Source organism: Bison bison, unplaced genomic scaffold, assembly GCF_000754665.1.
Source record: "Bison bison bison isolate TAMUID 2011002044 unplaced genomic scaffold, Bison_UMD1.0 scf7180017864474, whole genome shotgun sequence".
NCBI classification, from domain to species: domain Eukaryota; kingdom Metazoa; phylum Chordata; class Mammalia; order Artiodactyla; family Bovidae; genus Bison; species Bison bison.
Window position 1 is genome coordinate 9,210,151 of NW_011495035.1, and position 23,987 is coordinate 9,234,137.

At 39.0% G+C, this 23,987-nt stretch overlaps 1 protein-coding gene across 3 annotated transcripts in view; it reads left to right on the forward strand.

The window, feature by feature from the left end:
* Window positions 1-23,987, forward strand: part of CNTN4 (contactin 4) — a 999,337-nt gene that overhangs the window by 782,911 nt on the left and 192,439 nt on the right. For all 3 annotated transcript variants that reach the window (XM_010862023.1, XM_010862025.1, XM_010862024.1), the window contains 2 exons: window positions 2,769-2,966; window positions 21,704-21,806. In XM_010862023.1, coding sequence (XP_010860325.1) covers window positions 2,769-2,966; window positions 21,704-21,806 — 301 coding nt within the window. The remainder of the gene's footprint in view (window positions 1-2,768; window positions 2,967-21,703; window positions 21,807-23,987) is intronic.

A 23,987-nucleotide genomic window follows, 5' to 3' on the forward strand; every position in this document is an offset into this window, starting at 1 on the left:
ATTTCCAGTTCTAATGTTGCTTCCTGACCTGCATACAGATTTCTCAAGAGGCAGATCAGGTGGTCTGGTATTCCCATCTCTTTCAGAATTTTCCACAGTTTATTGTGATCCACACAGTCAAAGGCTTTGGCATAGTCAATAAAGCAGAAGTAGATGTTTTTCTGGAACTCTCTTGCTTTTTCCATGATCCAGCAGATGTTGGCAATTTCATCTCTGGTTCCTCTGCCTTTTCTAAAACCAGCTTGAACAACAAGCAGTGAAACCAAAATTCTTATAATCAAACAACATGATAATTGTTGTTTGATATTTTTACTTTAAAAATGATTAACTTTCAGTGATTCAGATGTGCTTATGACTCAGAGGACTTTCACGTAACTTGAACCTCACTACATGCCTGTATCACATTTATTATTATCCCCATTTGCTGGATTAAGTTGAAACTAAGTCAGAGTGTTTAAATGGATTTCTTTATGAAATACAGTTTTGAATTTTGGTCTTCTGGTCTTTTTTTTTTAATTCCAATTAGGAAAATAACAAAGTGAATGTCTTTTATCCTGGTATCCATGGTTCCTGCAACTTCCTAGTTACCAACTATGCATCTTCTACAAAATTCAGAAAGTTTTGTGGCACTAGCCAGTAGCATTAGTTTTAAAAAATGTCTTCAGGGAAAAAATATGTATATAGTTTATATATTTGATTATAACTCTCCTTGGAGAGATATGGGTTGATTAATATTTTGCTGATAAATTACTTTCTAACTTATACCTTGTGACTTTGGATATGTTAATTTATTCCTAAAACTCTCTTATAATTAATTACGAGATAGGCAATGTTCTCTTCACTGTTCATGTGAGAATATTTTTGAGAGGCTTGGTGATTACTTGCTCTGCCTGAAACTGACATGCCAAATTGAGAGAGGAGTACATTGCACTGTGCTATTTGTTGAATCTCCTGTTTTTGTGGCAAAATTGGTACATGACATTGTATTTCTTCACAACCTATTAGGGGGCCATTCCTTCCCCCAAATTGTAGTTTCTTGAGAAAGTAACTAGCTTGCTGGGAAGAGTTTGCTTATTTACAGTGGGTATCCTCTTGATATCAGCATGGGGTTACTTATAATTACATGCATATGCGTAAATAAAATGATTAGCTATTCTCATATAAACATAATTGTATCTCTCTAAAATAATGCATGCAGAAATGTTATAATCCAGCGATAAAGGGAAAGCAATCTACATGACCCCCTCCTTTGTATGTAAACAGTGGATCATTAAGATGGAATATGTTCCCTGTCACACATTCAGTTATTGAGGTCAATTACAACTGAGGACTCATTGAAGTATTAAACAACAAAGTGCCTTTTCCAATAATTAGCATTCTGTGTACAAAGCTGAAGTGACCTTTCTGCCATTTTCCAAGGACAATCCATGCATTTAGAATTTAGCCAAGAATCATATTGAAGAGCAGCACACAAGAACTCAGTCAACTAGTTCGGAAACCACAGGCTCCCTTTGCATCTAGTTGTTCCCCCTCCTGCCTAAAATAACTTGAGAAAATAAAACAGGGCATGTTGGCTAATCAGTGCCCATGGCTGCTATATCACTTCTCCAGCTTTGAACAAATCTGAAGATCACACTTTAAAGAGAGGAATCATGAAATGCCTGGAGCTAAAGAAGTTTGATTTCCTCAGAGCACAATAGTTCACTGCAGCAAATCATTTAAACTCGCTGTCACTTAGGTTTCTTTTCTGAAATTGAAAGCATGGGTTAATGTGCTCATTCACAAAACATTCACCTAATTCTCCAGAAAAATGAGAATTTTCAAAGGAACATTTTCAAGTATGACTGCCTATTACATTCTTCCCATTGGCATTCTGTGTTGGATAAGTATTTGTGAAAAGGTTGCTCTTTGATGGCTACTTTATACAGATATAATAATTTTTTCAGCTAATTTTTTAACACATTATTGATCAGGGGATTGTTTCAGACTAATGCCTTTGGCTGTAATACATTTCTAGTCAATAATGTGTTAAAATGCAGATTTGCATTTATGGGACCAGCCAACTAATCATTGTATTATATTTAATGAGTATTTGCTGCAATATTAAATCACCATCTCACTAAAATAATGGGGAAAGAGTTCAACATCACAAGTGAAAAAGGAGTAAGAATATGCATCAATAGTAAGGCACTGGGGAAAGACTAGATTGAGAATCAGGAATTATTCTGTCTCTAGCTGTGGCTGAGTTTGGATTAGACAGTCTGATCCTCTGTATCAGAATTTCTCAGTTAATGGAAACCTATAAACTATACTGGAAACCATAAAGTGCTGTGTAAGTATGTTGCACCATGATATACTATTATGATTATTGCATGTCAGATGAAAGGAGTGATATGAGTAGTTTCCAGGGTATATCAAGACTGTGGACTCTGTGTGTCTGTAGTTTGAGCTTTAGCTCTGTAAGTATTATATGGTGCTTAGCCATGCTTAGTGAACTATAATGCTTATTCCCTGATTTAAAGAGATTGGACTTCTCCATCAGTGATCAGTGTACCTTCTAGTTCTATAGAAATAAAATCTTATTGACTGATGGTAGGAAGACTGGTAAAATGATTTAGGAGACTGTTATTTCTTCCTGTTGATATTTAGCAGGCTGAAAAAGGATCATTGGGCAACAGTGTGAATTTTTAATTTGACCAGTTCTTTCATGAATACAGTAAAGTTCTTATAAAAGACATGTTTATAATGATGATTCCTTTTGCTTTCAGAGCTCAGCTATGCCTGGATTTTCAATGAATACCCCTCCTATCAGGACAATCGCCGCTTCGTTTCTCAAGAGACTGGGAATCTATATATTGCCAAAGTAGAAAAATCAGATGTTGGAAATTATACTTGTGTGGTTACAAATACAGTGACAAACCAAAAAGTCCTGGGACCACCCACACCACTGATATTGAGAAACGATGGTGAGTTTTCTAAGGGATTTTCAGAATTGTTTTTTGTGCTCATAGGTTGAGTTTGGGAAGTTATGTTATTGGCACACAAAGCTTAACTGTCTCAATTACATTTAAGAAAAATTGAATGCTTTTACATTCACTACCTATATTTTCTACACTTGTGTAAGAAATAAACCCATGAATCCACTTTGCAAGACTTACTAGAAATATAATTTCTAATTTCATCCTCAATGCAATGTGAGTCCATTTCTTCACACTTAAATCGTGTACACAGACAAAATGAAGTAGAAGGTTGATCAATTAGCTTATCAGTCAGCTCTATGTAATTTAGTTTTCAGTGTCCAGAAGCAAGTTTTAAGTTATCCAAATATGTTCTGGGTGTGTGGTATAGAAGACATAATTCCAACCACAGTGAAATGTAGAAATGTCAAGTCTTACTGGAGATAGTTTTATGTTCCCACATTTTTGTGAGAATATTTCAAGAAAATAGATGAATTTCACCTTACTTACTCAGATGGATGACATGACAGTGTATGGTGATTCATCATGTGCTTTTTGAAGACAGTCTTACCAATTTGTATGCCAGACTTTAATAACATCATGCCTTTTCCCCACTGTGAGTCTTTTTATGTATTCTGTTCCCTCTTCTTGAAATACGCTTCATTCTCTTGGTCCCTTGACTAACTTACACTGATCCTTCCAGCTTCTTCAAATATATTGCTTTCTCCAGGAGATCACCTGTCTCACCGGCTCCACCCAACTGTGCTGTCAGGTCCTTCTCAAATCAACTCTGCAGAGAAAGGATGATCATCCTTAAAGCATAGGCCAAATTGTGGAATGTGTGGGCAAAAAATACGGATTTCAGTCATTCAATTACTTTTTCATGCATTTAACATACGTTTATTTAGCACTTGCTATGTGACAGCACTACTCTGGGAGCAGTGAACAAAAACCACAAACCCCTCCTCGTGGCATTTAAGTTCTGCAAAGGATTTAGGTAAAAACAAACAAATAAACCTAAACAAAATGCCAAATGCAGTTATTTTAGATAGTAATAAATAAAGGAGTATGCTGACACAGAGACTCTGTGGGGGCAGAAAGATTAATTTAGATAGGGTTGTCATGCAAAACCTTTCTGAGGGGGTGACATGAACTGATGCCCTAATGATAAGAAGTTGGTCCTGTGAAAGTCAGAGGGAGGAGCATTTCAGACTGAGTTAGCATCACATGCAAAGGCCCTGAGGGCTAGAAATAAAATTACTGGCATGTTCAGAGAGCAAAGAGAATATGAGCCTCATGGAGCATAATGACCAGTGTAGAGGGTGGTTTGAGTTGATGTTGGAGACTGGATTTTATTTCAAGTGCAGTGAGAAGCCAATAGAGGATTTTATATAACAGAGTTATGTATATTTTTTTAAAAAAAGATTGCTTAGCTACTGTGTGGCAAGTGGACTTTTAAGAAAAGCAAGAGTCAAAACTGGAAGTCCACTTAAAGACTGTTGCTGTAATTCAGTCAGTCACTGATGGCAGCTTGAATTAGCAGGTGGCCCTGGAGAGAAGAGAAGGTTGTGGAGACAGGACATCATTTGCAGGTGGAGCTGCCAGGACTTGCTGACACCTGGGATGTGAGAGGTGGTGGAAGAGAAAATCAAGGATGACACATGGGTTTCTAGCATGGCAGCTGGATGGTTGGAAATGCCATTTACTGAAATGGTTTTACTGAATGGGTTTACAAGGGAGCATCAGAATTACTTTAGTCTTTATTACAAAGCATGACTTCTCCCCTGGCAAAAGAAAGAATTGTTTATTTGGTGCTTCTTAGTCTATCATAATATTCCATCTCTCTATCATAATATGCATCTGGTCTATTCATATTACCCAATGCCATGTGATCAAACTCACACCACGGCTTTCATCCGGTTTGGTATAAGGGCCCAGCACAGTGCTTGCCACATGGCAAATGTTAAATGGATATGTTGCATTAAGCTGAGTTATATTAAATAAAACTGAAAAATCTCATCATTTTAACAAGAAACATAGGCAAGGGATCTATTCTTTCAGAAGCTATCAGTGCTATCTCTCTGGACCTAAGGATAAAAATTCTGTTTCAACATATGTGTTTCAGGGACATTTTGTACAAAATTATTTTAAAAATATAGCCCCTCTGGCCTTTGCCCATAATACACTTATGCAAAAATGTCTGTTCAGTCTGTTCAGTTTAGTTGGTATGTCAAGGAGACAAATATAATCGAATATTGACTCTGATGCACTAAGACACAGCCCAGGAGAAATATCACCCAGAGTAGCTGCTTCAGAAAGAAAGAACAGACGTTCAGGAACACAGGAAGTCCTCAGCCTGGCCAAACACTGCCTTCTGCTTATCTTTTGGATTTATCTCGACTTGCCTAGTATATCTTCATACAGATGACAGATGTTTTTAATGAGAATATTTTATCACAAAATTAACAAGCTAAGGATCTCATTCTTCAGCAATTAATGCCCATTCATTCCTAATTTCCATGAAAGTTGTTGGTGAAAATTCATAATATATCTTTCCCATTTAGGCAGCAGTACATAAAATGGATACTCAAACTGCATTACTAGGCTCAAAATAGATTATTTCTTTACCTCTTTTGTGGAGGTAAGAGAAAAGGGGAAATACAAATCAAGAAAAGATTGCAAAACAAAGATGACATTCTTGTGAAAATGTATGCTGTGGGAGTAAAATCAATGAAATTATCATTCTGCGCAATCTGGTAGTTAGTGACTGTATATTAGACTGGTGAGCACAAGCTGAGTATGGAGTTTGCACAAGCATCTTGGTAATTGAAGCTCACTCAGAATTTCATATCCTCCTTCTGTCTCTGAAATATGAATAAGCAAGGCAAGGGAGCTTGTTGCCTGCACTGCACTAATTGACATGGCTTACCATTTCCCTAGCAAAGTGCAGATGTAGACAAATGTAGCTTAAAGAACTAGATATCCTCAATACTCAGGTTATTTTTTTTTTCTAGAGTTTTAGCTGAGCAATCTAGACCGGGATTGTTTCCAGCCCTAAAGGTTACAGCGAGTCAGAAAAAAGTGGACAACTCCTGTCAACCCGCGTTCCAGTTGGAAATCGAGGGCGATGTGTCCCATGTTGATCCCACTAACCCTCTTTAGGTCCTAACCCCTAATACACTGAGGTTCTGCAAGGGTTTTGTACTTGCTGTTCCTTTTTCCTCAACTCTTCACATGCCTCACGCCTTCCTACATCTCAGATCAATGACTGAAATGTAGAGCAGGGAAGTGTGGAGGTGAGCCGGGTTCCCTGAGTGGAATCCAGCCCCGCCGTTTATCAGGGATGTGACCTTGAACATCAGTTGAACAACCTCACTGTGCTGTGTCGTCATCAGTCAAATGAGGGTAGCAATACCTACCTCAGAGCTCACTCTGTGTGTGAAATTATGTGTAAAGTGCTTTGAACGGTGACAAAACAGCAGTACAGCATCAAGAACTTCCCTAAGATATGCTCCACAAATTATGCTTAAAAAAAAACAGATTATACAGAGTAAGTGGATAACATTATCCTTGTTTTAAAAATGTTTGTGGATAATGATAGAGAAAACGGAAATCCAACTCTACATAATGCTAACAGTCATAAACCTTAAAGCAGTCAACTTTTAGTAGTAAAATGTTCAGTTCTTAATTTTTTTTCTTTCTGCTTCTCTGTTTTCTCATTTTTATGCAATGATTAGAGACTGTTCAATTTTTTTTTTAATGTTTGGTAAAAGGGATAACTACAGCTTACTGGACCTAAAAGGCACTTAGAGATCCCCCAATTTATTCTTATTCTTCCAGAAAGAAGGAAACTAAGAATGAGAGAAATAAGTCAAAACAGCAGTGGGATCAAATTCTTGGCCCCCAGTCACCATACTATTTAACTGAGGTTCAGAAAAGCTTTTTGGGTCTCTAGATTCACCTATTTATGTTGTGATTTTTGAAATTTTTATTTTGGGAATTCTAAATAACTATATATTATGTGTAGTGTTCATCTCTAGAAAGTAGTATAAAACTGAGAGCTAGACAAATGTGAGATAATTTTATACCAGAGTTTTTATTTATTTATCTAGATATTTTAAAATTTGCTTGAAACAATAAAATAACCTATCATATGGGAGAGGGCACCTGTTGCTTGGGTACCGTGAAAGAAAAATATTTCATTGAGAAAAATAGATCATAATTATTTTTTTTACCAGAGATACTAAACTAGTCCATGGATCAATATTAGCCTAATTGCTTGTTATTAATGACCATGAGTTTGCTCTATCGTGTGCTTCCTACACAGATTGTAAAGAACTGTACCTCTTATTTCCATAAACAAAGGTAATAGGCTACCCATACCAAAGTAGCATGACTATGAAAGAAATCATAGATTTATGTAATAATCATAATAGCTATATTTTTTTTTCTGTCTTTAGTCATTACCCCTAACTTGCTCTAAAATGGCTAAAGATGGGAAAAAACTAGCAGAGATTAGGACAGTCTTGGGAAAATGAGATAATGTCTGCAAGGTTGTTTATGTACTTTATATGCACAGGTACGTAACTGAGCATGAAAAATTACTGTATGGCCCTTGCCTTTTTTCTGTGTTTCCCGTGAGACTGGCTAGGGACTGGTTCGGCAGTTCCTTAGTTTGCTTATTAGAACCAAGGCAAATGTTGAACAGTTTACAGCGAGTGTGTATCTGATGGATCCTTGCTTTGCACATTGGTTGTTGAATGTTTTTGAATATTATCCCTAATTAGAACTCTCAACAGAAGAGCTGCTAGGGAATAGGAAACACTGGATTTTTCCTATCTTAGAATTTCAAGTTCACTCTCTGTGTCTCTTTCTTTCCCTTCTCCTTTCCTATATTTATATACATTGATAAACTTATACATGTAGGATATGTGTGTATAAATATACATGTGTTTATATACACAAAATATATTGTCTTTGTGAAGTTAAAATTTAAACCACTTTTTGAATATTATTATACTTCACTGTAAATTTAAATTATTAAAAATTGGTGTTTTCAATATAACCAAAATAGCTGATCATTTTTTCCCAAGCCCTGACCCATTTCCCCAAGCTTTATTTTAATTAGCCATGAAAACTTTGCATTCAAAGCAAAGTTTTGAATGCTTCAGCACCAAAGCATTTATTGTTTTCTGTGTACATAAAATTTTAACCTACTGGACAGGAGACCGGCTGATGACCCCAGAAGCCTAGAGTTTCAGAGCAGCCTAAGGTAGAACAGAAATAGGTGTGCTGAACGTAGGATTAAGAGTGTCCATGATTGATGCCAACCAGCTTTGTCTTATTTGTTGTGGTGTCCCCTAGGATGCAGGAAAAGAAGGGTAGCACTAAAAATCAGGAAGGAAAAAAGCCATAGGATTCTGGGCTGTGGTCCCACATCTGCCACTAACGTGAGACAAAACCTGTCACTTCGTTTGTCCTCAGTATTCTTAAGCTATAAAAATGAGGGATTTGTAATAAGTTATGTCTAAGGGTTCTTCTGTGTTTACTTCTGAGATTCCAGTCTACCTTGCTTTATTCCAGTTTCAGCATTTGCATAGGCCACATGATATCAAACACAGCTCAACACATAGATATTGTTCATTGGATTAGATTTCTTCCTAGCACTAACAATGAATCCTAGTGCAAAACTAGAGCATCATGGACCATTTTGTGAACCTTCACCTCAATGACCGTTAGATCTCCTAGTGGCTCAGAAGACTACATTTGCTTCAAATTGCCAAGTTTAAGATCAATGACTGAAAAGTGTGAAAGAGAAAAATAGAATATTCCAGAGTATTCTGGGTTATCTGTGTAGTGTAATGTATTCTTCACTATGATGCTACCATCTGTTCATGGTAAACTTTCCTAATATTGCCCCAAATTGGGTTAGATCCTCAAGTGAACCTTAACAGACATGATGTTGTGTTCTTGAATACATCTGCTTCAATTGTAGGCCATTTAATTAGCCTAGCTGTCAGATTTAAAAAACTAGTCATTAAGACAATCATTTTTTGATTGTAAACTTGATCTACAACACTTTTTGATGACTTAAACTTTAGACTGAGAAGGACAAAACTTCTGCCTGGGGAACAAGCAGAGATGTATCCTTGACTTGCACAAGATTTTTATATTACCTCAGATCTAAAGTTTATTCTTGGAGAAGGCAATGGCACCCCATTTCAGTACTCTTGCCTGGAAAATCCCATGGATGGAGGAGCCTGGTAGGCTGCAGTCCATGGGGTCGCTAAGAGTCAGACACAACTGAGCGAATTTGCTTTCACTTTTCACTTTCATGCATTGGAGAAGGAAATGGAAACCCACTCCAGTGTTCTTGCCTGGAGAAACCCAGGGATGGGGGAGCCTGGTGGGCTGCCATCTATGGGGTCGCACAGAGTCAGACACGACTGAAGTGACTTAGCAGCAAAGTTTATCCTCAAACACATTTCTTTATTTAACTCTCATTTCTAATTACATCTTTTCTGTGGTTTTGTCACAGCAATCATATCTTGCATTAATACCACATTTGAGGATCTTTGGGTGTAAAACATGTTTTGTGAGAAAAACATCTAAATGACTAAAGGATGTGAGACATTTTGCTAAACTGCCACTGCTAATCTGATTTAATGGTGTCTTAATATTTTGAAGCCTTGACAAACTTAGGAACTTGGAGTCAGCTCTAGACCTCAGGCGTAGTCAGATTCATTACAGGTCCATGGGGCCAAAGCTGGTGGATGGTCACTTCACTGGTCAGTTAGAAAGCATCTGTTAAGTACCCATTGTGTGTTTGACACTATAAAATAAAAAGATGTGGTCAGAGCCCCTGGGAATCTCTAGTCTTAGACAACTACAAATTAATGAAAGGTCTAAAGTTTCATTCTTATTGGAATTATTGAACTGAGTTCCAGGAAACACATTTATAGATAGGGATTTCAAATGAAAGAGGACAGGAGAGATGTCCAGCCTAGAATAGAGATGACCTGGGCATTCATTTGATGATGGCTTTGACCAAGAAACATTGATATTTTAGGAATCAGTGAAATAAAATGGACTGCAATGGGTGAATTTAACTCAGATGACCATTATATCTACTACTGAGGGCAAGATCCGTTACAAGAAATGGAGTAACCTTCATAGTCAACAAAAGAATCTGAAATGCAGTACTTGGGTGCAATCTCAAAAGTGACAGAATGATCTCTGTTCATTTCCAAGGGAAACCATTCAGTATCACAGTAATCCAAGTCTGTACCCCAACCAGCAATCCTGAAGAAGCTGAAGTCGAATGGTTATATGAAGACCTACAAGACCTTCTAGAACTAACACCCAAAAAGCATGTCCTTTTCATTATAGGGGACTGGAATGCAAAAGTGAAAAATCAAGAGATACCTGGAGTAACAGGTAAGTTTGGCCTTGGAGTACAAAATGAAGCAGAGCACAGGCTAACAGAGTTTTGCCATGAGAACTCTCTGGTCATAGCAAACACCCTCTTCCAACAACACAAGAGATTACTCTACACATGGACATCACCAGATGGTCAATACCGAAATCAGACTGATTGTATTTTTTGCAGCCAAAGATTGAGAAGCTCTAAACAATCAGCAAAAATAAGACCAGAAGCTGACTGTAGTTCAGATCATGAACTCCTTATTGCAAAAATCAGACTTGCATTGAAGAAAGTGGGGGAAAACCATTAGACCATTCAGGTATGACCTAAATCAATTCCCTTATGATTATACAGTGGAAGTGACAAACAGATTAAAGACATTAGATCTGATAGACAAAGTGCTTGAAGAACTATGGACGGAAGTTCGTAACATTGTACAGGAGGCAGTGATCAAGACCATCTCCAAGAAAAAGAAATGCAAAAAGGCCAAATGGTTGTCTGAGGAGGCCTTACAAGTAGCTGAGAAGAGAAGCTAAAGGCAAAGGAGAAAAGGAAAGATATGCCAATCTGAATGCAGAGGTCCAAAGAATAGCAAGGAGAGACAAGAAAGCCTTCCTCAGTGATCAGTGCAAGAAACAGAGGAAAACAAGAGGATGGGAAAGACTAGAGATCTTGTCAAGAAAATTAGAGATACCAAGGGAACACTTCATGCAAAGATGGGCTCGATAAAGGACAGAAATGGTATGGACCTAACAGAAGCGTAAGATATTAAGAAGAGGTGGCAAGAATGTACAGAAGAATTATATTAAAAAGATCTTCATGACCCAGATAACCACGATGGTGTGATCACTCACCTAGAGCCAGACTTCCTGGAATGCGAAGTCAAGTGGGGCTTGGGAAGCATCACTACAAACAAAGCTAATGGAGGTGATAGAATTCCAGTTGAACTACTTAAAACCCTAAAAATGATGCTGTAAAAGTGCTGCACTCAATATGCCAGCAAATTTGGAAAACTCAGCAGTGGCCAAAGGACTGGAAAAGGTCAGTTTTCATTCCAATCCCAAAGAGAGGCAGTGCCAAAAAATGTTCAAATTACCTCACAATTGTACTCGTCTCACACACTAGCAAACTGATGCTCAAAATTCTCCAAGCCAGGCTTCAACAGTATGTGAACCGTGAACTTCCAGATGTGCAAACTGGTTTTAGAAAAGGCAGAGGAACCGGAGATCAAATTTCCAACATCTGTTGGATCTTTGAAAAAGCAAGAGAGTTCCAGAAAAACATCTACTTCTGCTTTATTGACTACACCAAAGCCTTTGACTGTGTGGATCACAGTAAACTGTGGAAAATTCTGAAGGAGATGGGGATACCAGACTACCTGACCTGCCTCCTGAGAAATCAAGAAGCCACATTTAGAACTGGACATGGAACAACAGACTGGTTCCAAATTGGGAATGGAGTACATCAAGGCTGTATATTGTCACTCTGCTTATTTAACTTATATGAAGAGTGCATCATGTGAAATGCCAGGCTGGATGAAGCACAAGCTGGAATCAAGATTGCTGGGAGAAATATCAATAACCTCAGATATGCAGATGATACCACCCCTTTATGGCTAAAAGCAAAGAACTAAAGAGCCTCTTGATGAAAGTTAAAGAGGAGAGTTAAAAAGTTAGCTTAAAACTCAACATTCAGAAAAGTAAGATCATGGCCTCTGGTCTCATCACTACATGGCAAATAGATGGGGAAACAATGGAAACAGTGACAGACTATTTTGGGGGGACTCCAAAATCACGGCAGATGGTATTGCAGCCATGAAATTAAAAGACGCTTGCTCCTTGCAAAAAATGCTATGACCAACCTAGACAGCATATTAAAGAGCAGAGACATTACTTTGCCAACAAAGGTCCATTTAGTCAAAGCTATGGTTTTTCCAGTAGTCATGTATCAGTGTGAGAGTTGTACTATAAACAAAGCTAAGCACCAGAGAATTGATGCTTTTGAACTGTGGTGTTGGAAAAGACTCTTGAGAGTCCCTTGGACTGCAAGGAGATCCAACCAGTCCATCCCAAAGGAAATCAGTCCTGAATATTCATTGGAAGGACTGATGCTGAAGCTGAAACTCCAATACTTTGGCCACCTGATAGGAAGAACAGACTCATTTGAAAAGACCCTGATGCTGGGAAAGATTGAAGGCAGGAGCAGAAGGGGACGACAGAGGATGAGATGGTTGGATGGCAGCACTGACTCAATGAACATGTGTTTGAGTAAGCTCTGGGAGTTGGTGATGGACAGGGAAACCTGGCATGCTACAGTCCATGGGGTTGCAAAGAGTTGGACACGACTGTGCGACTGAAGTGAACCGAACTTAACCAAGAAATGTTCATTGAGTGCCAGTTGTTTTCTTGTCACTAGGGATGCAGAAGTCTTTCTATGTCCTCTTAGATGGTGGCCTGGCTTAGGAGCCTAATTACAGACGGAATGGGGCCAGTTTAGGGTGGATGGCGAATTAAAGCAGGATTATTTAAGCTTCAGCTCTGATCAGAGCTGTCCAGGACCAGTGAAGGTACCATGAGATTATGCATATAATCAAGATATGCATGTAAGGAAGCCTGGCCTGGTCTTGGAGATCAGCTGAAGCTTCCATCTAACAGGGAGGATAAGAATTCCAGGAAGTGGACACAGTATTTGCTTAAACCATGAGTTGGCAAACTTCCTCCTGTAGGCAGATCTTGCCCATGGCCTGCTTTTGTAAATAAAGTTTAACATTTTTCTCCATAGAAATGTTAGGTATTTCTACTTAACTCCTAATTATCTGTAATTTGTGTTACTATTGTTAAGGATATCTTATTTTTAATCACATTCTCTATTTTACTTGTAAGTGATTGAGCATGGAAAACTTGGTGAAATCTTGTTAGTTCTATAATTTATTAATTCTGTCAACTCTCTCAAACTTTGCTATGTTCCCCATTTCTTCTAAGCCCAGTGCCTGGCCAACCCTTAGTTCATGGGCTACACACAACCCACCACCATTTTTGTAAATAAAATCTCACTGGAACATAGCCATGCCTATTTGTTTACATATTGTCTATGAATACTTTCTAGCTGTATGGCAGAGTTGAATCAGAGATTGAGTGTCTCACAAAATCTAAATAAAATCCTTGCTGTCTCTGTGCACAAAATATTATTAACCTTGTTCATCTCTGACCACACGATAATATCTTTAAATACTTGAAGACTGTCCATCAAGACTTGTTCTTTGTGGCTCCAAAGACTTGAACTAGGACCACAGTATACAAATTAGAGGGAGAGAGAGTTTAGTTCAAGTAGAGAGAACTTTTAGTAGTAAGAATATAAATGTACTTTGTCACAAAAAGACCAAAGTTGGCTTTCTTTCACCTATAAGGTGGTGGATTTATAATTAATTGCCCAAATGGCAAACTCTTAGCAAATTACTTCAGAACTTGTTACAAATCAGGACTGTCCCAGGCAAGCACAGATAAATAGCTACTCTACTTTCAGAGGATCCAGCTTTCTGGAACCCAAGGATTGAACCCAGGTCTCCTGCATTGCAGGCAGATTCTTTACCATTTGAGCCACCAGGGAAGCCCCCTTGCTGGAATAGCTCAGATTATCTCTGCACCGTAACTGTTGAGAAGTAAGGAAAGAGATGCAGGTTTGAATTAGGTCAGTGGGGTTTGTTTTCGCCTCCCACAGATTTCTCTGTGGGAGAAATATATGTATATATGTATGTATTTGTTTGTTTATTTATTTATGGCTGTGCCAGGGACGGAGGAGCCTGTTGGGCTGCCGTCTATGGGGTCGCGCAGAGTCGGACACGACTGAAGCAACTTAGCAGCAGCAGCAGCAGCAGCTGGTCTTAGTTGCAGCTTGCAGGATCTTTAGCTGTAGCATGTGGGATCTAGTTTCCTGACCAGATAGGTCCCCTGTATTGGGAGCACGAAGTCTTAGCCACTGGACCATGAGGGAAGTCCTTCTCACAGGTTTTTGAAGTCACATTAAAACCCCACATGTAACAAGTGAAAGACAACCTTCAAGTGTCTTATTCTTCTTTTCCAGCACTGGGGAAGTTCTTGTTTGCACAATTGTTGGCTCTAACTCAGGGGAATTCAGTGATCAGGGAATGAGCAGTGATAGAGAGTCCTTGGACAGTCCCCTCGATCCTACAGTGTCTCCTTCAACCCAGGGCAAAACAAGGCTTTCCTGAAAGAATAAAGTTCTGAACTCAGCCAAAGAAACTAGTATGCCTAATCAGATATTTCCAAATATTTTTAGAGAAATGGGTTTTATATCATATGACTTATTCCTCAAGAACAGCCATGTGGGAGCTCTACATAAGACAGTCTTTTGCAGTTTTTCTTCAGTAGTAAGTCCCACTCTGTGGAAGCTGGTAAAAGTCCCTTCTGTGGTTTAATTTACAAGCATAGATTCCAGCTAAGGCAGGTGTTGGCAAAATCTTATGGCACAAAATTCTGCAAACTGGCCTCCTTCTGCCAAGACAGCGCTCTGCAAATTGTAGTTAAACAAGCGTGGTGTGTGGCTAATTTCTCTTTTATAGTCTGCAATTTGGTGGTTATTTTGTCACATTCTGGTTCTCACAGACATCAGTGTCAGCATTAATAGTTTTTCCAGTTTTGAAAGGAGGACAGTCATTGCCACAAGGGTTGTCTGCAGAACCCAGGCTCATGATTGGCTTTGTCACTGGTGGGATGTGCTTACTTGTCATCTCCCCGTGACTAGTCCATGATGTCTGTTACCGCTTGGTCCAAAGCTTTAACCCGTCATGGTTGCTACAGAAGTTCCCTGGAAGGCAGCATCAGCATCAGCCGGGAACTTGTGAGAAATGAACATTCTCAGGCCCATGTCAGCTTACTAATTCAGACACTCATATCCTCCAGGTGATATAAAGTTTGAGAATACTGGTTTTGGAAAAAACACCTAGAAATTTGTAGCATGCCTTCCTTAGAAAATAATCATGGTTATTGCATAAACCATAGAAGAAGATCAAACTAGGCAACCCTAAAGGAAATCCTAAATATTCATTGGAAGGACTGATGCTGAAGCTGAAGCTCCAATACTTTGGCCACCTGATGTGAAGAACTGACTCATTAGAAGAGACCCTGATGCTGGGAAAGGCAGGAGGAGAAGGGGACGACAGAGGTTGACATGGTTGATTGGCATCACTGACTCGATGGACATGAGTTTGAGCAAGCTCCTGCAGTTGGTGATGGACGGGAAAGCCTGGCATACCGCAATCCATACGGTTGCAAAGAGTTGGGCACGACTAAGCGACTGAAGTGACTGAACTGATTCCATAAACTGTCTGAGCCAGGTGACGCTAGTGGTAAAGAACCCAGCTGCCAATGCAGGAGACATAAGAGCTGACTCCTGGGTTCCATCCCTGGGTCGGGAATATCCCCTAGAGGAGAACGTGGCAACCCACCCCAGTAGTCTTGCCTAGAGAATTCCATGGACAGTGGAGCCTGGCAGGCTATACAATCCAGTGGGTCACAAAGAATCAGACACAACTGAAGTGACTTAGCATATACATGCACATACATTCCATAAACAATTAATTGTTGCCTGCATTTGCCACATTACTATGCAAGGCTTTGGAAAAGGGTAACTACAAATGTCATGAAGATAATAATCAGGTTTGTGATTTGCACATTGTGCCCCCGTGGTTATGGTTGGTGTTAAATGAATGTTTATTGAATTCATTAGAATGTAAATACAGCTAAGCCCCTACCTCCTAAAGACTTCCATGTATCAAATTTCAAGGGACATAGCTTTCACTGTTGTGGTGGTGGCATAGTTCTTACTCCCATGAATAGAAAACATTGACAATGCATCTTAATAAATTAAAACCTTTTTCACCTTATGTTTAAGATTGTAGATATAGATGCCTCTATTTAGAATTGAAAGCAAGAGTTTTCTCCAATGTATTAGATTGGCCAAAACATTTTTGGGTTTTTCTATAAGATATTATGGGGAAAATCTGAACAATTTTTTGGACAATCCAATATATATTTTCAGTCAGGAGAAAGGAAATATTGCTGAGATTATATGACCTGGTTGATCCTGACAACATTGTATGCACTTTAGCTTCAGCTTTACCTTGGTTATGTAGACGCACCTAGACCTTTCTATCTTCCCACCTTTCCAGATAGTTTGAAGATAGAAAAAGGATTCTGAAGCAGTTCCATCAATGGCATCACTTTTTGCCTAATTATTCTATAAATCACCAGAGCAGCTGTAGGCCAATTAAGTTCAAAAATGTGCAGGTGGTCAGAGGAATGACTAGAAAAAAATGCACTCCTGTTTTAAGGGACCTTGTGTTTCTTAAAAAATATAAAAGGCAACAGCTTTTTAAATTGAGAGTAGCAAAGGGCCAAAATAGTTTTAAAATGAAAGAAATAGTCAAATAAAAATGTAACGTGTACCAGATGTAAGCAAATTAAATGGAACACTGCACAGGTGTTCCAAAAAACGTTCATAATGTAGTTGAAGAGAATGGCTTCTTTCATTTTGTTATGACTTAAATGCGAGGACAGCCTTTATATACAACTAAAAATGTTTAAATAGCAGTGAATCCGTGCCACCCCATGTCTGATCCCAACTCTGTGTCCTGCAACCACTGCCGTAAATGAAGTACCATCTTCATCATTACTGAGAACAGTTACTCAGCTCCTGTAGCCGTAAATAGAGATCACTGTGTATTCACCCAGAAATCACTCCATGTGACCACATAAACAACCTGCACAGATTATGTTTTCTCACATTTTAGAAAAACATAGTCTGAAGTGAGTGAACTTGACCAATCGCCATGATAATGCTTAAAAACAACTTCCATGCCCGAGAAGACTTAAATGTTTTTCTTAATGACTATTATGTGTCCCAGTATAAAGGGCCACATTGCCCCATCTTACTCCCTTTCACAAATCCCTACCTATTACAGTTTGTTTTTTTTCCCCCCATATGCCTTGAACTGAGCTGAGATTTGCGAGGAACAGAAAAAAATCACAAGTACTTCCATTCCTCAAAGAAGTGAAAGTACAACAGAAGACATGGCAAGTGTATAAATAGCTATAAACATGATAGAAAACAGCAGTGCTATTTGAGAGTGCCCAGAAGTTTATTTGTAAAATGTTTTATGTTGGTTTTCTTACTGAGCACTTATTAAGTGTGGAGACGAAGACAAAAGCTAGCATGAAACAGACAGACATATTACTTGATATCATGGGGTTTACAATCTGTATGGAAGACAGAACTAACCATGAGAAATACATATGATAATTAACATAAAGGAAAGAAGATATTCACAGAGAGTGACAGCAGGCACCTATTTTAGATAATGTGATCAGAAACACTTCTCAAAGGGGGAGTCTTTTGAGCTGAGACTTGAAGCAAAAGTCATCCATGTAAAAGTCATGGGGAACAAAGGAAAAATGAAAACATATAAAAGTGTCCATAGAAACACTTGCATGTGAACGTTCATGGTAACATTATTCATTAAACAGCAGTGAAAACCATGCCATTCCCAAACCATGCCATAGCCAAAGAAGAAGCAACCTAAATGACCATCAACGGGTAACTTGGGTTGAATTTTGTGCCCCCAAAAGATATTATATGTTGAAATACTAACCTCCAGTACCTAAGAATACAACCTTATTAGGAAATAAATTAGTTAGATGAGATCATTTTGGAATTGGGTAAATCTTTAACCCAATATGGCTGATGTCTTTATAAGAAAACAGTGGGAAGACCCATGGAGAGAACATCATACAAATCAGAGGTTGGACTGTCAGAGCTGCAAGCCATGAAACACCCTGAATATTGATGACCAGCACCACAAGCCAGGACGAGGCAAGGAAGGATACTCCATGGTCTCAAAGACAGCACAGCCCTGTCGACCTCTAATCTTCAGAATTGTGAGAGAGTGAATCTATTTTGCTTGAAGTCACTTAGTCTGTGTCTCTTTCCAAGGACAGTCCTAGGAAACTAATACAGCTGGTGAACAGATGATTAAAATATTTTTCTTCTGTACAGTGGAATATTATACAGGCATAAAAAAGAAGGAATCATTGATACAAGCCACACCAGGGATGAACTTTGATAACATTATGCCAAGTAAAAGAAGCCAAATGCAAAAGACCATATGTTATATGATTTCATTTATATGTAATGTCCAGAAAAGGCAAATCTATAGACAAAACAAATTAGTGGTTGCCTGAGGCTAGGACTGCTTCTGGGAATTAACTGTAAATAGGCATGAGGGATATTATTTGGGGGATGGAAGTGTTGTAAATTGAGTTATGGTGATGATTGCCCAACTCAGTCCATTTATTAAAAATCATTACATTATATGTTTTTAAAAAGAAGTCATAGGAGACCGTGAGAGCTGAGGCAAAAAGGTTTGATACTTTTTGGTCATTTACAGACTGCTGTGGGCTAGAGCATAGAGCCTGCTGAGGAAAGGGTACAGGATGCTGAAGGAGAGGACTTTGAGTCTAAGCCATAATGGGTGAGATTTTAGGATAAGCAATTAATATAATAGTTCAGGGGGCCTCAGACACTAAGTAGTGATGTTTCAATTGCTTAGGACAAAGCTGTGTGAGATAGTTTTTATCCTTGGTGTATCTTTCATAGCTGGATTATGGAAACCAGGTTTGTATGTAGTGTTTATAGAACAAGGGGACTAGGAATACCTGATCATGGCTGACACAGCCTTGACCCCCATATTTTCACTTTATCATCTCATCTCCCTTCCGTGCATGAGGCACTGCAGTGGAAGTTGTCGTGATATCCTGGGAGGACAAAAGACCTTTTCTCTTGGAGTTCTCTTGTGGCACTCTAGATCAGAATCTGCCTGCCAGTGCAGGAGATACAGTTTCGATCCTTGGTCCAGAAAGATTCCACATGCCACGGAGCAACTAAGCCTGTGCACCACAACTACTGAACCCAAGCGCTAGAGCCCACGGACCAAAACTACTGAGCCGTGTGCTGCAGCCACTGAAGCCCATGCGCCTAGAGTCCATGTTCCGCAGGAGAGGATGCCTCAGTGAGAATCGCACACACCACAGCACAGAGTAACCTCCACTCAGACAACTAGAGAAAGCCTGTGCAACCAAAAAAGAGAGAGAGAGAGATGAAAAAAAAAAAAAAAAGAACCTCTTCCTCTCAAGGCAGTTGTTTTTTAATTAACACTGCTTTTAGAGTATACAGCCACACACACAGCACTCAAAGGTGTTAGCTTGCTCCTGCACTCAGAGTCATACTACTGATATTTATGGGATGATGAGTCACTTGTATGGGCTGTTTGTTAGCAAGTTCAGCAGAAGTGTGTGAATGCAGGTGTTAGTAAGCACTGTCTCTTTATGGTCCAGCTGTGTGGCACATGCTCTAGGAAAGGCAAAAGGACTCAGAGACTGGCCACAAAGGGAGGAATGGTTTTGTATCTGAGGGTGTCACACATGGATTTAGTATATTTGAATTTAGTTTGGGAGTGTTACTCCCGAAGTGGTGAGAGGCCATAGGAAAAGATTTAGACCAGAAATCAGGGACCAGGCTTGCAACCTTGAATGCTGGTCTGTTGTGAAACTTAAGACAAACTGTTTAACCCTTTTGGGATTACAGGCTTGCTTGTAAAAGACAGAGACAGACTAGAACTGTGATTTCCATTTTGGTGGAGGGTTTAAGATTCTTTTTAGAACAGGTTGTTGCTAGGTATAGGTCCTTTCTTCAGAAAAGTGTACATCTGTGAATGCCAATATTGAGAATCCTGAACTGGGACTTCACTGGTTGTCCAGTGGTTAAGACTCCATGCTTCTAATGCAGGGGGCCCAGTTCAGTCCCTGGTCAGGGAACTAAGATTCCACAAGCCTGTGGCATGGCCAAAAAAAATTCTATTAAAAGAAATTGCTGAACCAAATGATCTCAGAGATGCCTTCCATAGCCAATCCTCTCTGTCAGTCTATGAAAAGAAAATAACAAAATGACGATGTTCAGCTTTGCACAAAGTGAAGTCACTCAGTCGTGTCTGACTCTGAGACCCCATGGAATGTAGCCTACCAGGCTTCTCCGTCCATGGTATTCTCCAGGCAAGAATACTGGAGTGGGTTGCCTTTTCTTTCTCCAGGTCTGACGACATACGTCCCAACAAATCTAGCAAGGCTATTAGATCATCTGACTCAAGGGGTTGATTTTTTCTTTTTTGCACATTGAAGACATTCCCTTGCTGCTTCTCAGGCTATGAAGCTGCAGATAAAGAGGGTCACTCTGCAAAACACATAGAATTGTTTCTCTGAGCCATTGTTCCTGTCCCCATCCATACCTTACTTTGAACCTTTTCATCTGAATCCTTTGATCTTTTTTTTCTCTAACTGTAGGAAACCTAAAGAAGAGATGAAATGGAGGATCCTATCATGTTTTAGTGAGCTAGATAATTTTAAACTTTATATTGCCACAGTTGAATCAGAGGCCATAGAAAATGACTAGAAATTGAACAGAAATGAATGTATCAAAACAACTAGAGTAGTGGTAGACAGCATTAAGAATGACTGATGAGAAATAATTAATAAGCATTTAGTTATAAAGCATGGACTTAATTTGTTAGGCTTTGACACCTTGGCTATGATTGTACAGTAACTTTTTGAAATATTGGAAAGTAAGAAAATAGGATCTTTAGGGTAAAACTACCATTGGCAAGATGAGTATCACTTACAGGCTATTTCCTATATTTACTACCTATTATTCTTTTATCATCATTTCAGAATATAATAAAAATATATGAATTTTGTGTTACCTTGCATATACCAATTTATGACTCATTCAGATTGGCCTTCAAAAGTGAAAGATAATTTGTGGTTATAAACTAATTACTCAGAAATGTTCTTTACAGAGACCCAACTAAAGCATGCACATATTTTTTAACATATTTTAAATTTTCTGCAGTATGTTTCCAAAAAAAAATAATAATGTGGTATTAATGGTGACTAGGACTTAACCACCCCCCTCCTTTTTTCTTCCATGACTACATTTTTAACAAAGTGTTTTTGAGAAGCAGAGTTGTCCACATGGAGAATTTAATCCTAGGCAGATGGTGTGGTGCTGGAATACACATTTCCTCCAGCAGTAACTGGGAAAGAAGCCATGATTCATGGCTGTTGGAGATAGGAGCCTCTTTAAGTGAAGGGATTAATTACACACACAAGGATGTATAGGAACATCCTACATTAACACAAAAACACTTGTGTATGTCTTAAAAGAATCTCCAAGGCTTAGTTCCTTTGTTTATTCACAGGGGTGATGGGCGAATATGAACCAAAAATAGAAGTGCAGTTTCCAGAAACGGTCCCGACCGCAAAGGGAACAACGGTGAAGCTGGAATGCTTTGCGTTAGGAAAGTAAGTCCTGGTTTCTCTCCTCCATTGTCCTCCCTCCAGCTTGGGCAAGTCAATTCTTTGCACTGTTCACAGTAATGGTTTATGAAGTAACTGAAAAGCAAGCCAAGCCTCTCTCACTGTGATCCTGTGTGTGCCTCTTTGATTCTGTCCTCTCATCATGGAGAAGGGAGGTGGCATGCCGTGCGAGGACTTAGCTGCCACTGTGGACACGGCCACAGAGGAGAGGAGAATGGGCAGTTCTGAAAGTGTTTCATTCTGTTACGATAACCTGTAATGTGCATGTTGTCTGACCCAGAATGACAGGAAAACAGTGGCCTTCATCTGAGGTACAGTGAAGTTGACTGTTTGGAAAAAGGTAGAATTTCATTTGGGTCCCAGCTTACAGAGTGTGCATCAAATTTTTCTTCTATTTCTTTTTAAATTGAAAGTCTCTTCTTTCTAGTTTTTTGTTAAATTTTATTTTATATTGAAGTATATTTGATTTACAATGTTGTGTTAATTTTTGCCCTATAGCAGAGTGATTCATTGATACATATATACATTCTTTTTCATGTTATTTTCCATTATGGTTTATCACTGGATATTGAATACAGTTCCCTGTGATATACAGTAGTACCTTGTTGTTTATTCATTCTCTGTATAATCATTTGCATCTGCTAATCCCAAGCTTTCAATCCACACCTCCCCCAACTCCCTCTCCCTTGTCAACCATAAAACCGTTCTCTATCTTTGTGAGTCTGTTTCTGTTACATCCTTTAAGTTCAGTCACTCAGTCAATTCTGACTCTTTGCAACCCCACGGACTGCAGCACACCAGGCTTCACTGTCCATCACCAACTCCCGGAGCTTGTTCACACTCAGGTCCGTCAAGTCGGTGATGCCATCCAACCATCTCATCCTCTGTCGTCCCCTTCTCCTCCTGCCTTCAATCTTTCACAGCATCAGGGTCTTTTCCAGTGAGTCAGTCAGTTTTTGCATCAGGTGGCCCAAGTATTGGAGCTTCAGCTTCAGCATCAGTCCTTTCAATAATTATTCAGGACTGATTTCCTTTACAACTGTCTGGTTTGATCTGCTTGCAACCCGAGGGACTCTCAGATAAGTTCATTTGTGTCGTATTTTAGATTCCGTATACAAGCAATAGCATCTTCTTTCTACTTTGGCTAGAGGTTGGCAAGACCTGATATTCTCTAAGGAGTCTCTGTTTTACAGAGTCATCTCAAAATTATTCACAACTTTATTATTCAATCTGTGGAGTTTTCTCAGTTAAGCCTACTTGGGAACCAGTTAAATTATCCCTAGAGTGTCTGTCAGAGAGCATAAAGAAAATGAAAAATAGATCAGTTAAGATTTTGCCAGTAACCCTGCAGAAAAGGTTTGGCATCAGTGATAAAAACTTTCACCTGAAATAAGAATTTTTAGTCATTGGTGCACTTTAATGATGCATGTGAATCTCTGTAGCCAACCTCATTTATCCAGTTAACCCACTGCCAACTCCTCACCCTTTTCCTGGGCCCAGATGTGGGTTAAGGCAGGGACACTAACTTTTGCTCAGCTTCTGTTTTAGCAAGTAATCTATATTCACATCATTTTTTATTTCACAGCAACCATGCAAGAAAGTTGTTCCATTTTTTTTTTTCAATTTTATTTTTAGTTCTAAAGAAAGGATTCTTTTGCTTTTCCTGTTTTCAAGTCAGGGCAGTATACTCTACAGTAGTATCTTTACTTGGGGGCCGAAAAATACAGCACTCATTCTTTATTTTCTGAAAACTTACTCCATTAAATACATTATGACATAGCTATAGGAATGAACACTGTACTGACATTAAAAGTCAGCTTGTAAAACAACATGTAAGACCTGGAAAATGCCCATTATTTATCACTAAGAGACTAAAAGTAGATTGCTAAACAGTCAAAGATGGTCCCATTTTTTATTTTATATATGCTCAGATGCTTCGATCATGTCTGACTCTTTGTGACCCCATAGACTATAGCCTGCCAGACTTCTCTGTCCATGGGATTCTCCAGGCAAGAATACGGGAGTGGGTTGCCATGCCCTCCTCTAGGAGATCTTCCAGACCCAGGGATCGAACCCACATCTCCTGTATCTCCTACATTGCAAGGCAGATTCTTTACCACTCAGCCACCAGGGGAGCCCATTTATTTATATATATATATATATATA